We start from the raw sequence: 15,141 nt of genomic DNA on the forward strand, positions 1-15,141 counted from the left end.
AATAAAATCTTTAAAAAAAAAGTGAGTTTCTGATAATAAATATCATGAATATCATGTACTAAACTTGAAATATAATAATAATAATAATAGCAAACACACAGTACTTTCTATGTACCAGGCACAGCTGGATGCATTATTTATGTGTAATCTATTCCTAGCACATGAGATCTTTGGGACAGGAATCAGGTGTTGACTTGATAGCTCTGGCACCAGTAAAGTGCCTGACATATGGTCTGTACTCCGTACTATGACATGTCATGTTGGGAACTGAGCTAGATATTTAGCTGAGAGATAATTTCAAACAGAATAAACAAAATCGTTTTCCCTCCATTTCTGTCACTGTGTCTCTGTCTATATTTCCAACTCTTCATCTCTTTCCCCATCTCTTATTTAGTTTAGGGATTACAATGGGAAATTAATGCAATTTTAAGATGATTTTTAAACAAAGATATATAAAAACAATTCTTTTCTTAAAGGTGGTTTAAAAGAACTCATCATCTTAAAAAGATGACAAGAGGCATCTGCTTCTTCACTCAGCAAACTCCCTTGGTCCTGGAGGCCCTGCGTGAGAAGCTCCAGGGCCCATACTCTGATGGCCCTTGAGGCATTCCGATGTAGATATGTAAACAAATAAATCATTTCGCAATATACTCAGGGCCAGAAGGATGGTATGAATAAAGCACTAAAGAAAGAGATTAGAAAAACTTTCCAGAGTTGCAAATGGCATGAGGTAAAATGTATAGATACTTAGCCATCTTTTTTTTTTTTGGATCAAATAATACAATGTTTATTTACATAAATCATAAATTTTGGCCTTTCATAAAGCTGAAAGACTCACATTTTTGTTAGATACTTTTCTTTTTTTTTATTATGTTATGTTAATCACCATACATTACATCATTAGTTTTAGATGTAGTGTTCCATGATTCATTGTTTGTGCATAACACCCAGTGCTCCATGCAGAATGTGCCCTCCTCAATACCCATCACCAGGCTAACCCATCCTTCCACCCCCCTCCCCTCTAGAACCCTCAGTTTGTTAGCCAGCTTAAAGATGAAGAACTATTGAATCCCAGAAAGGTTAGTAACTTCTTCAGCTAACTTTTGATGAGTGGTCAAACTGCAATTACTTCCCACTAATGGAGCCTGGATTAGCCTAGACCAGTGCCTTTTCCACATTTTCATGTTGTGTCCATATGATGGCCCTCTTCCTGAATCCTGGAGAGAAAACCCCTAGAGGCTGGCTTCCAGCTCCTTTTGCCTGACCTGGAACGAAGCCTCCCACATGTCCCTCTTGGGGCTTGCGATGGCTGAATGGTCAGGACAGTTTTCACTGAGATCCTTCCAAAAGGGCTTGCCTCAGAGACTGTCCTGGACAGGAGCTCAAGAAACCCCTCAAAGCCAGCTTGGACCATGGTCATGAGTTTGTTTTCTTTCAGGTCTCTTGTTTGGCGTGCTGTGTACCTCCATGGCTGTGGCTGCATCCCTCATGGGAGGCGTCGTGCAGGTAATGAAAGAGAAAAAAGACACCTTTGATTTCAGAGCAGCTCTTTACCCACTTTCTTTGCTAATGCTTTGCCTGTTCCTCCAAGCACCATATGCTGAGACTCCCAGATACTGGGTCCGAATTAAACATACATGTAAAGTTTCAACTGAAATTACTTTCAGAAGGAAAAACTATTAAAAACCAGTAATGGAAATCAGTGACATGGGACACTGTAATTAAATTAGAAGCCCTTTTAAAATTCAGATCTGAGAATATATGATCCTGAAATAAAAGTAGAAGTGATTATTATAATAGCAAAAAAAATCAGAACAATTGCTATTAATGGAAGAGTTACTATGTTCCAGGTACCATCCCAGTGTATTACTTAATTTAATCACTTCTCCCAGGGTATTATGATTCATGGACTGACTTTACAGATGAAGAAACTAAGAAGTAGAGAGGTGAGGGGATTGTCCCAGAGTCACAGAGTTAAGGAGTGAGAGAGTCCACCTCTACCTGCCTCCCATCTGTCCAACTACCATTTCCAGAAAAGGATGATGCTAGAAGGAGCCCCAAGGATAATCTGTTTCAGCATCTTCATTTTGGAGATGATTATAGAAAAGAGTGAACATAACCTGCTCAGGTTCTCACAGCTGATCAGTGGCTGAGTTTATGTCCCTTGTCTTCCGAGCCACCTCTCTTCCCTCCGCAAATCACCCACCTCTCAAAACAACAGCAGAGAAGCCCATCTTCTCATTCTGCTTTGACCCTCTCCATCCCACTTGTATCTTTGCATCATTTCAACATCCTTTATATTATCTCAACATGGCATAGGTTTTCCAATAAATGTTGCATCAACAAAGAAATGCATAAGGGTGCATGAGGAGTAATCACTGACTTTTATAGAATGCATTTTAGTTTGCAGAGCTGTGCATCTTCCTTGATCCTTCCAATGATGACTTATGCAGATTCTGTTCTTCCCATTTTGAGCTTCAGGGAGTAGGTCAGGGAGACTGAGGGACACGGTAATTCAGTTGTCTACGTAAGAGTTTTTGGGACTGGAAATCCGGTGCCCTCTCCAGTAAGCTAGGAACTTACTGTTTCATCACAGATGCTTGATAATCTCTTCCCAGTTTTGGGGGCACTTTGATGTTTGCCCATCCACACAGTGGAACTGGCAGTTTTAGTGACCTCAGCAGCTTTCCCAGGGACCACATTTCCAAATCGACTCTGAGGCCTTGGGCCCCATTGCTTCCTCCCCTTATCCCAACATTTACTATTAAGAAAGTATCATGACGTTGAATTTAGTGAATATTTGAATCTCTATTTTGTTGTCTCCCAGAAATGTTTGCCTTTTAATCTTACTTCCAGTTGTGGTAGGAAGGGCTTTAGAATAGACAAGGACCCCTCCAAGACTGGTATAAAGTAAAGCTGACTATGAAGAGGGAATGACTGTGAATGATGTTCTCATCTGCTTGTCCCACTGCTTAGCTGCTGGGCCCACTTTCTTGACTGTTCACAATGTAGGCCCCACAGTTCACACAGTTTAGGAGATGCTATTTGGCAACAGATGGCAATTCTGAGTTCTGGTTTCCTAGAGATATTGTCTATAGGATGGCCCTCTCCTTTCCTTGAATATGTCTGATTTAATAGGTACAGAAAAGCACTTATAATTCCCCTATTTAATTTTACAAACAGCTTTGCTGTTTTGAACATAATGGGACATTCATGTTCAGGTTTCACAGATGGGAAGACTGAAGCCTTAGTCCTGTGCACGTGAGGAATAGAGCCAGGTTTAATTTCATGTTCACAAAGCCATCCCATACTCATGGTATGTGTTTGTGGGTGGTGCTAGGGGCGGGCAGCTTGAATCCTCTTCAACAAAGGTCTTTTTACTGTTTTAGCTTAGGACTTTATAAAGTGTGTTCTGAAGACTTTCATCCTGTGAAATACTGTAAGAAAGCAAGTTTCCAATGTTAGAGACATTTGGGAAATGCTCTACACTACATTCCCTCTTAGAAATCCACAGCCATTTTAGCATATTGAAGGCCCTGGGAAGTCCCAAAATAAAGAAACCTGTTTCACTTTATTTTTTATTTTTATTTTTTAAAGTTTTACTTCTTCAAGTAATCTCTATACCCAACATGGGGCTTGAACTCACGACCCTGAGCTCAAGAGCTGCACGTTCTTCCAACTGAACCAGCCGAGCATCCCCTTTTTACTTTATTTTTTTTTAAAGATTTATTTATTTATTTGAGAGAGTGAGAATGAGAGAGAGTACATGAGAGGGGGGAAGGTCAGAGGGAGAAGCAGGCTCCTCGCTGAGCAGGGAGCCTGATGCAGGACTCGATCCCGGGACTCCAGGATCATGACTGAGCTGAAGGCAGTTGCTTAACCAACTGAGCCACCCAGGCGCCCTCCCTTTTTACTTTAAATATGTGACTATAGACCATATGTGGGAGGGCAGGGGGTGGTGGTGGTGGTGGCAGAAATAGGGGGAAGGGGTAGATAGAAGCAGCAGAGATCACCCGTTAACTAGTGATTTGCAGAGCTCCCTTTGGGAAAGGGCATTCTATCCATTATGCTTCTATTTTAATGATTATCATCTAGTTCTGCTAAGGGCTGTGATGACTTCCCAGCACGTTCTTATCTTAACTTAAGGAAGTGCTTTCTGGGTCCCTAAACAGTTCAACAATCAAATGGCATGCCTCAGGAACCAGAGAGCTCACTAACAGGGTAGGTAATAACAATAAGATAATAATAATAGTGGATAACACTTGAAACTAATGTAACACTGTATGCTAACTAATTGGAATTAAAATTAAAACTTAAGAAAAAGAAACAAAGGATAATAGTAGATAACATTTGGGGGGTACTTATTGTGTGCTCCTGAATGCTTAGTCACTATTCTGGCCTTTCTCAGATTCCACATTGAACAGTCACAAGAAAACCCAGGAAGCGGGCATTGTGATCCCCACTTAATATATGAGAAAGCTAAGGCACAGCAAGGCAACCCCCCCAAACATATGTTCTTAGCCATCACCCCCTGCTTACAGGAGCAACTTATGTGAGATTTGCCCACTGAGGAAAAAGCTGTTGGATGAGCTTTCAGCCTTCCTCCAATTGAACCTGCTTAAGAACAATAACAAAAAGAAAGATAAAAATTAAAATTAGTTTAGTTGTGTAAATTACAGAAATATATATTTTCAAAAGCCAGAAACTATTGAATTTTTTTTTCTTTCTATCATGTGAAGACCCTTTTTTTCTCCAGAAGCATATTGGCTGATGACTTTTTAAGAGATTGTTGTTTTTCCTCCACAGGGGGACATAAATGCCTTATCTAAATGTATTGATTCTCCCATATAATAACTAGTAAATTAGCTCCCAAATTCAGCAACCATGGCAACTATGAATTCATGCTATCAATCAACAGAGGAAATGTCAAGAATATTAAATTAAGTATTGACTTTGGGGAAGAGTATTGACTTTAATCTTATCTGCCTCCTTCTTGTCAAAGATCCATTTGCAGTATTGACTTCATAAAAAATTAACCTGGAAAAACAAACATAACAATGCATTGCAGCTCATCCTTCTAGAGAAAAAAAAATTACATTACAGATGGAGGGCACTTGACGGCCTCTTGGTCCTATCTATTTTTCATAAAGAAGACTCTCTGAAATAGAATGTATCTGAATTAATAACAGCAGGTTCACCAAATCATAGTAATGAGAGGCAGGGCCAAAGTTAGAATCCAAATATTCTGACTATTAGTGATGGAATCTTTCAAGAACTTTTTTCCCTTAAACAATAGGAGGAGGCCATCAGGAGGGTTTGTGTTCTTGACTTTTTTTTTTTTTTTCTGTAGACTTCCTTTAGGAGAGAAAATGTGGGTTTTACAGCCAAACAAACCTAGATTATATCTCTTAAATCTTACCTTTCCCATTTTCTAAATGGAATTATACCTTTAATATGTTTTCCGTCAGTGCAGTTTCCTCATCTATAAAATCCAGTTAGTGATCCCTACTAAACAGGGTAATTGTGAGGATGAATGAAGTCATTTATCTTGAGTGCCTGGAAGTTCATCTTAACTATCTGGCACATTGGTGGTGCCTGACAAACGTAAGGTATGTATAGGATCTTCAGAGCATCCTCTTCTCAGTTGTTGATCTAAGAGTCCTACAGTTGCATTGATAGAACAAGATAGGGGCTGCACTGCAGGATAGCTAGCTGTGTGTGATAAGCACATGCACACACACACGTATGGCACTTGCATACACTTACATGCATATCAGTGCATGTGTATGTCCAAGACTCTTGGAAGGCCATAGAAAAGGCTACAGGTCAACAGAAAATTAGTTTAATGAGAACTCCTTACCAATTCAGTGGGCTCAATAACAGGCTAAGAGATACGGAAATGCTCTGTCAAACTCCCTCAATTTTCAAAGAGAATAGAGCTGTAAAAATGAGAGATGAGATCTGGAGTGTCCAGTGGCCTCCCCATCATGTCCTAACTTAATGCTTCAACATCCTTGAGGTGTTCTGGGTGAGATGGTGGGAGTGGGGTAATCTATTATTATCAAAATGATAGAATTGTTCAAACTAAGTTAGAATAGGTGATCAGTCATGTAAGATATGAAACATTAGTTACAGATACATTTATTTGGTACATTATAAAAAGAAAGGGTTTTTTTTTGACAAGATAGAAAATGTAAGCAAATCAATGAGTTCCACCTTAAGGAAAAACTACTTCTACCAAATCCAAATTGCCTGTGTGTATGTATATACATGCACACACACAAAAACACACAAATGTATGTTTGTGTGTACTTTTATTATTTTATATAGTGCTTATCTCCCCAGAAGGGAAAAATGGCTTCCAGAAAGCACATGATTAATGAGTTCCACCATCAGGATTAGGACTAAATTTTATCCCGAGTCTAAGAAAGGGTGATCCCAGGCGACCATGGATTCAGGGGAGTGGGCACTTTGATCTGATCTGTCTTGTTCCACAGGCTGCTCTCAGCATCCATGGCATGTGCGGGGGACCAATGCTGGGCTTGTTCTTTCTGGGAATCTTGTTCCCTTTTGTGAACTGGAAGGTAAGGATCCTGCATGTCTCTCCATGATTCCCAGCTAAAACTGAAGCCCAACTTGTTGGGATGAGCACTGGATGAATCACTAAATTCTACCCCTGAGACCAATAAACTACTATGTGTTAACTAACTTGAATTTAAATTAAAAAATAAGTAAAATAAAAGCTCCTGGATCTACCTTTCCAATTGTTTGAAAAATAAAAATAAAATAAATAAAACTGAAGCCCAGCCATTTTCTCTCTCTTCCCACTTGTTGGAAAGACCATTTCTCTATACCAGGAAAAAAATGGTGGCTATTTTCCATAGTAGAACTAAACTAAACTCCTATCTCTGACTTCAGTGAAGCCTTCTTAGAGACAGGAAACAAGGAAAGTAAGAGATGAACACGAAGTACAGATGTCATGGCATCAAAGTTGACTCTTTAGGGTTTAAATTGTCCTCCCTAAATTCAGGGCCCACAAAATGAAATTTAAAATATATACTGAATTCAGGAAAAATTTAGGTTAAAAAATTTTTGAAAACTTAAAAAACTATGCGAATTTTATTTTTTCCATATTTCATCTAAGGTTATCACAAATTTAATTAACTTAATGAACTAATTTAAGAAAGGGAGAGTAAACAATCCTGGTATATCCTGATCTCACAAGCTAATAGTATATCTTTAAGTAAATGTTGGTTGGATGACTTATAATAAATATAAATCAAAATGAACATTTATTTGGAAAAATAGTAACTCTTTAAAATAGCTTAAAACTCATAATTTTCTCAATCTAGCAAAATTGTCATTTTTTTTTACTTATTGCTGTCCATACATGCATATATTTTTAGAAAGTCTTTAGACTACAAAAAAAAAAAAAAAAGAAAGTCTTTGACTACAAAAAACCTGACTGCATATTGTTTAAATACTGTAGGATGCTCGATGAAGCCTGAGTCACATGATCTATCTAATTAGGTCTCTGCAGCTATCTGACCCTTGCTGACCTCTATTCTAGATAAATCTTTCGGAGCTAGGTAAAGAGCATGGATAGGTAGGGAGCATTTGGTAATTTGTAGTGCTTCCCTTACAGTCTTATTTGTTTTAATTAACTTTTCTGATATTGAGGTTGACAAGGATAACTATGTTTTGGGGAGATGATAGGGAAGGCAATATCCTGGCCATGAAAAAACTAATAATGAGCTATATAATATATAACATCTTTGTCCTTCTACACATTAACTTATTATCTATGTTAGTGAATTGTGGTCCTTCTATTTAGTTCAGAAAACCACCTTGTTCCAGGTAAAGGAAAGTAAACATTACAAATTTGGGTTACCTCCCCCCTTGTCACTGTCCATGGCTGATACTACTGATCAGTCACGGTTCTCTTTCCACAGAACGTGGATACGAACCCAGAATCCTTCTCAGGATGGCTTTCTAGGCAGCTACTGTAAATCACTGAGGGTTGAACCTCCTGCTGAAATCCATTCACCCTTTACTGGTAGGCCAGGGGACAGCAAACTACACCCCTCAAGCCAAATCTAGCCAGCATCCAGTTTTCGGTAAGGCATGCAAGCTTAAAATGGTTTTGACATTTTTAAGTGGTTGGAAAAAATTAAAAGACAGGATTTCATGACCCACAAATATACGAAATTCACATTTTGGTGCCCATAAACAGTTTTACTGGTCATAATTATTCTCCGTTGTTTACATATTGTGTATGGCTGTTTTTGTGCTATAGGGCAGAACTAAGTAGTTGTGACAGACATTGGATGGCCCACGAAGCCTAAAATATTTCCTAGCTGGCTGTTTGTAATAGAAGTTTGCGGACCCCTGGTCTAGACCAAGGCACAAGTATTTGAATCATATACATTGCTTTAGTTTCCCCAAACAATAGTGAACAAAACATTCCAGTCCTCTTATCAGAAAGTATTTTCCTGGATAAATAAACTAATGAGTTATTTTCTCTGACGGAGAAGGCTCAGCTGTCCAGCAGAGACTGGGAGCATCCAGATTTATTCTCCAGTTCTGGTCACTGCCAGAGGGCTCTATCTCCTATGCAGGAGAAATGACTCAATTACTCATTGACTTTTCACTGTTTATCAAGGAATATAACCCTTAAATGACAAGACTAGTAAATATGCTTGCTAGTATTTAGACTCAAACAAAAACTCCAAGCTTGTGAGCCAGGGTCTCTGCCAGAATCACTTGGGAAGAGATATGGGAGACAGCTAATCGCTGTCAATGAAAAACGACCACTTTGTCTCCAGTTTCTGAGGTTTTCCTGTCAAGCTTCTGAAACTCTTCTACTGGGAACCGAAGTCTCAACAGGTGTTTTTCCCTTCAGTTTTGAGATATAATTGGCATATGAAACTGTATAAATTTAAGAAGTTCAGAATAATGAATTGACTTATATATAGTGAAATAATTACCACATTAAATTTACCATATCATACAGATAAAAAAAGAAAAAGAAAAATTTTTTTCTTCGATGAAAACTTTTAGTATGTACTCTCTTAACTTTTGTGTATATCATACAGTAGTGTTAACTACAGTCATCATGTTGTACATCTCTCAACAGATTAAATGGTAAGAAGAAGCTAAAAGGAGGGGGAAAATTTCCTGCTAGAAATCTAAAAATAGTGACCATTATGACATTCTCCAATGTTTTCATTGAAGGAACAAGTGACTCCTAAGTAAAATTGCATTGTGGGAGTTGGAAAGAAGGCAGTTTGGGTGGACTGTTTACAGCCCATGTGGCCAAGACTTGGGATGGATAATAAGAATCTCTGAGGCATGGACTCTTCGTCTCCTTTTACTTTCAAAAGCTTTGTTAAATCTCTCTTTGACTTCTTCTTTCCTTTCATCAAGGGTGCATTAGGTGGCCTGCTGACTGGAATCACCTTGTCATTTTGGGTGGCCATTGGAGCCTTTGTCTACCCTGCACCAGACTCCAAGACATGGCCCCTGCCTTTATCCACAGACCATTGTGTCCCATCAAATGTAACAGAGTCAGTGCCTACAGTGCTACCTAGCAGGTATGTGGACCTTGAAGATGGTGTTCGGTCCCAGGGAGTGTGTAACCGGGATAGAGGGAGATGCATTCTCCAGGGATAAGTCCAACGAGCCAGATCTTGCTTTCCTGTGAGAATCGCGCCAGGCTGTGCCCAGCATTGAAGAGTGCCATGCAGGGCTGTTGAATCTTCCGCAGATATCCATTACCCTCATCCCGGGATTCACAAGAGTGAACTCAGCAAAAACATTAATCGGAAGTCTAAGTGCAAAACAGGAGAAGTAGTGGAGGGTTTGAAAATAGGTGAGTGGATATGAAGATCAGAGATGGTGCCCTTGAAAGAGTAAAGGACCTGAGTAGAATAGGTTTGTGGGCAATGAGGAGAATGGTTGTGGACATACACAGCTGGGGACACTGATGTGAACTGGCAGGTTCTAGATCAAACTCAACTGGGTTTAACAAAAGATTTTCCTTCTCTTTCTGGCTGGAATAGGTCATTTAAGATACCAAGACACAGGAGATAACACGGTATAGGGAGAAGACCACAGCCTTTGAAATCAGAAATGCCTAGGTTTGGATGTGGGTTTTACCATTTATCCACTCTATGTCTGCACAAGTTAGTAACTTGTCACTTCTTGAATTCTCAAGTCTTTGAAAGAAAAATGAGGGTAATAATCTTTACTTTGCTGGTGTTTTGAGAAGATTAAATGAGAGAAGATATATATAGCTCGTAGCACTGTCCTTGACTTTAATAAATGCACAACCTCACACTCTCATTGTTTGTAGAAACAAATCTAAGAAATGTGGGATAGCTCCTTAACTCTGCATATCAGGTGGAAAAATTATTATGGGCTGTGCTGAGAGATGAAGTAGGTAGAGCTGCATCCTAGAACTGTCCTGGCTACATAGTCTATGAGCACTCCATTATGTTGCTTCCACTTGCCTCTGAGTTTCATTTAGTTTAGAACCATTCCTTTCCATAAATCTTACAAATAATGCCAACCTATTATAGTTCCCAAGTCCGCCATGTTTCTTCTCTCCTGCTTGTGCTTTTTCGATCCTCTTTTCTTAGAGTGCTAAATCCTGGCCCTAACTACATTCCTTGCTTGATTAGCTACTAATTAGTCTTTAAAAATAAGCTCAGGTATTATCTCACACATAAGCCTGGATTTGATACTCTTTTAAATGTTCCCAGAATCCTTTGCTCCTATTCCACCAAGGTGCTACCATTCCTTTATGATTGCCCGTTAGCTCCTCTATGTAGACGTTGTGGCTTACTCATCTTTTTATCTCCAATATCTGTCACAATTCTTGGCACTAAATCTGGGCTTAATAAATGTCTAAAGCTGCAAAGAAATGGGAGGCATGGTCCTCATTGTATCTCTCATAATTTAGTATCTACATGGCAATATTTGTAATGCAAGGATGGGTTGGATTGAGTGCAATACAAAGCACAACTAGTCTACAATTGATTCTTTAAAAAAAGAATAACCAAATGGCAAAAAATTAAAGTGTTGGAATTTTGAGAAATGCCAGGCCCTACAGTGAACTATCATTGGTCCTCCACATCACTGTGGATCATAACATCAGAACTCATGGAACTGCTGACACCTGCTGTTGTCCACAGACCTTTCATCGCCGATACCTGGTATTCAATCTCCTACCTTTACTACAGCACCGTGGGCTGCCTCGGATGCATTGCTGCTGGGATGATCATTAGCTTCATAACAGGTGGGTTCCATACATTCCTCTCTTTGGGGTGAAGGAAGACATGGGCTGGCCTCATGCATTGGCGGGCTAGGTGGATGGCTTACTGGTGTGATTTTGGATCCATGGCAAGAAGCCCTTCTTCCCAGAGACGTATGTCTACTCTCTCCAAGCTGATATGCAAAACCATCCTCCTGATTATCATATACATATTATTATTAATATATATAACATATGTTTTTATTATTTATTTATTTGACAGAGAGAGAGGGTACAAGCAGGGGGGAGCGGCAGGCAGAGGGAGAGGGAGAAGCAGACTCCCCGCTGAGTGTGGAGCCTGACGTGGGGCTCGATCCCAGGACCCTGAGATCATGACCTGAGCCAAAAGCAAGAGCCAGACATATAACTGACTGAGCCACCCAGGTGCCCCAACAATATCTATTTCATGAATATTAGATATGTTTTGTAGTCTACATAAAATGTGCCTAGTACATAGAAGGTACTTACTAACAAATAAATATTAAGAGCAGTACACTTCTATTTGGTTGAATGTCTTTTGACAGAGTAACATAATGCCAGGGAATATATCATTTCAACTTCAATCTGGAGCTTTAAGAATAGGTAAAATCTATTTTATCTTTAGAAAGAAATTTGAATTTGGAAAAAGCTTGTGGACAGGCACAGTGTCTGGTACATAGGAGGAATGAGATCAAGGTTGTAACTGATACTCCGCTACCCCATCTAGGGACATTTAGACTAAACTGGCTATTGAATTAAAGACAGCCATTGAATGAGATCGGGTATTTGCGAACAGTTATCATTATACCAAAATTTACAAAGGTTCTAGTCAGAGAACACTGTTAGTCTTTAAATCTTGGTTTAAATATCAATGTGACTGACTCTTACTCCACAGCAGGGTTTGAAAGAATGGGACATTGGACAGGTATGTTTTAATGATTGGAAAGGAGGTGTGAGGAAAGTCTAGACTAGCTGGAGGGAATGTGAGGGTATTGCTGATTCAGGATGCTGGGGTAGAAGGAAGAAGAAACAGTAAAAATAACATTTTGAATTTTACAAATAATGACTCTGATGGCCTCTAATATATCTGATGTGGCTGAAAAACTGAGTTTTCCTAGAGGAAGAAATTATGATTTATGCTATCCCTCCTGGTAACCTACAAAGTGTAAGAGTAGAGTTTTCCATAATCCATATTTAAAAATAAATATGTTATCTCTGCTTAACTCTCTATCTGTGAGTTTGCCTGACCTGACAGTTCGTGGATATTTAAAAACTATCCCCACACTCACTTTGAGCAGTTACCAATTTCTGTCTATTAACCAGTCAGGCCTATTTTCACCCTTATACTAAGAAGTGACCTACTTAGTAAGTATACAATACTTAAACCCTTAACAAAGCCTTGGAAGCATGCAATCACCTAATCCGTCTGTCCTTCTGTTAATAGGTCACCAAAGCAGCAAGGATATTCAACCACTGCTAATTAGACCAGTTGGCAATTTATTTTGCTTTTGGTCTGAAAAGTACAAAAGACTGTGCTGGTGTGGTGTTCAGCATGACGGTGGGACGGAGCAGGTGAGCTGATGTGTGAACTTCTGAAAAACATACGAGCTCAAAGGGCCTCTCTTTTTGCTGATTTAGACCACCTGAAAAGTGGCTGTGAGAAAGGAAGACAATGAATGTTACAACCCGAATCTTGTTTCAACTTCAGTTACCTGGCTAATTAGCTTCTGAGCACATAAATATGTTGATAGGTACATGTATCTTTAGGCTGAATTGTTGGCACTGCAAGTGATTAATTTCAAAAATTCCTGTTAACCCTTCCAAAGGTGAATTCTAGGACAAATATAAAAATGAACAGTAGAAAAGGAATAAAACAGGGGTAACAGTCTAGTATCATGGTGAAAAGCACAGCCTTGAGGGTCAGCCCTGGAGAGAATCCTGGTTCCGCGTCTTACTTGCCTTGGGTAAATTGTTTAACCTCTTTGAACTGCAGCTTTTACCTGGGAACCGGGAGGAGATCATCCAGTGCCACCCAGACACAGACATCTCTAGGTCCATGAAGTGTAAATATAGAGTCAGATGGACAGGGGGAACTTCTTTTTTTTTTTTTTTTTTAAAGATTTTATTTATTTATTTGAGAGAGAATGAGAGAGAGAGCACATGAGAGGGGGAGGGTCAGAGGGAGAAGCAGACTCCCCGCCGAGCGGGGAGCCCGATGCGGGACTCGATCCCGGGACTCCAGGATCATGACCTGAGCCGAAGGCAGTCGCTTAACCGACTGAGCCACCCAGGCGCCCGATAGGGGGAACTTCTTAAAGAAGTAGCAGGATGCACATCTTTCCTATCCCACCGAGAATTGTGTTTAGACCAGGCAGGGCTAGAGATACTCTCCAAGTATTATTAGGGTTGTAGCAGCCAAAGACCACCAGGAACAGCCTGGGGTCAGACCAAATTGAGCTTGTTGACTTGATGCATCTCCGGGCGGTGAGGACACTCCAGGGAAGCAGGCAATGCCACCCTTAACAAGAGGGGTGCTGGACATGACTTTTGTAAGCTTTGGGTTCCCACGGAAGGATTCTGAGAGGAGTCTAAGGGAAGCTGGGAATGAAAACAAAGCTGTCTGGGGCCCATTTGGTAAGAGAGCAATAATCCCTCACGTTGTTATGGCATTTGACAACAGCAGAACCTTGGGAGATGTAATGTTTCCTGTTAAGTTTGCAAATGGTCTTATCTATGTCTGGCCTCTCGGCCTCTTTAAGTGCAGGAGTGTATTTGTTTTTTCCTTTTTTTAGTTGCGGCTTATTCACATTCTTTCAGTCGCAGACATTTTGTTCTTTTAGTACTCTAGAAGACAAACTCTGCACCCATATCACATCACCTAGGTTGTTAATTGTTCTCCTTCCCCCAAACACCCTAATAACATGTATATGAAGTAAAGCTGAGTGTAACAGTTACTGAAGCAAGGAGAGCACCGTCATGACAGGCGTTCAGAATGTGAAGGCAATCTTTTTGGCTGAGAAAGCAGCTGATCGAGCACTGTATTGTTTGGATAAATGGATTTTTGAGGACGTTCTAGAAGGAAATAATCAAGTTATTTACTGATTTACAGACTTATGTTCTTGGGCAAGAATTTCCTGGGATGGATGATAAATCCTGTTGATACAGGCAGCTTCTGTCCTCAAGGCTGCACTGAGACGGGGAGGAAACACTTAGTATGTCGTTCTTGGGCTCCTTCCCTGAAGAATGACATTGGGCAGCCTCTGGGGGAGTCTGCCTGCAGGTCCCCCTCTTATGATCTAGAGGCCTTGCTCTTCACAGGAAGGAAGGGCACCACCACCATCTGAGACATAGGTTTGTCTCTCCTCAGGAGCTGAGACTATTACCTTACAGGGCTACAATACTAACTGACAGATATACAATATACATTTCTTCACACAATGCAAGTTATATTGCAAATGCTTACTAAATTGTTCTTTCTGTTTTCATTATCATTGGAAATAGCACCTACATGGATTGAGTCATCATAGTTATCAATCAAGAGAGGCATTGCTTTCATATTTACATGTCATTTGATTCGATATCATATCATGTGATCATATATCATTTGAGGGGGAGGTGCTTAGCTAGATTCTCTCCGTGTGATTTGGAATACATCAAGAGTAACTCCCTAATATGTGTCTTTTCATTTTCCTCAGGAAAACCTTGAGAATGGCAGTTCCTGGAAACAAGGGGCTGAATCTACCTTACAGAATGGACTCAGGCAAGAAAACCTGGTCCATATTCCAGGCCATGATCCGAAGGACAAAAGCTACAGCAATATGGCGTTCGAGAAGATTACCCATTTCTAA

General features: G+C 39.9%; 1 protein-coding gene across 1 annotated transcript in view; it reads left to right on the forward strand.

The window, feature by feature from the left end:
• The window catches only part of SLC5A12 (solute carrier family 5 member 12), a 45,425-nt gene extending 30,284 nt beyond the window's left edge, over nucleotides 1–15,141 (forward strand). The window contains exons 10-15 of the mRNA XM_045892649.1: nucleotides 1,439–1,506; nucleotides 6,498–6,584; nucleotides 9,427–9,593; nucleotides 11,196–11,299; nucleotides 12,738–12,865; nucleotides 14,989–15,141. Coding sequence (XP_045748605.1) covers nucleotides 1,439–1,506; nucleotides 6,498–6,584; nucleotides 9,427–9,593; nucleotides 11,196–11,299; nucleotides 12,738–12,865; nucleotides 14,989–15,141 — 707 coding nt within the window. The remainder of the gene's footprint in view (nucleotides 1–1,438; nucleotides 1,507–6,497; nucleotides 6,585–9,426; nucleotides 9,594–11,195; nucleotides 11,300–12,737; nucleotides 12,866–14,988) is intronic.

Source organism: Mirounga angustirostris, unplaced genomic scaffold (assembly GCF_029215605.1).
Source record: "Mirounga angustirostris isolate CCGP_5_RB_7025 unplaced genomic scaffold, mMirAng1.0.hap1 SCAF_13, whole genome shotgun sequence".
NCBI lineage: Eukaryota > Metazoa > Chordata > Mammalia > Carnivora > Phocidae > Mirounga > Mirounga angustirostris.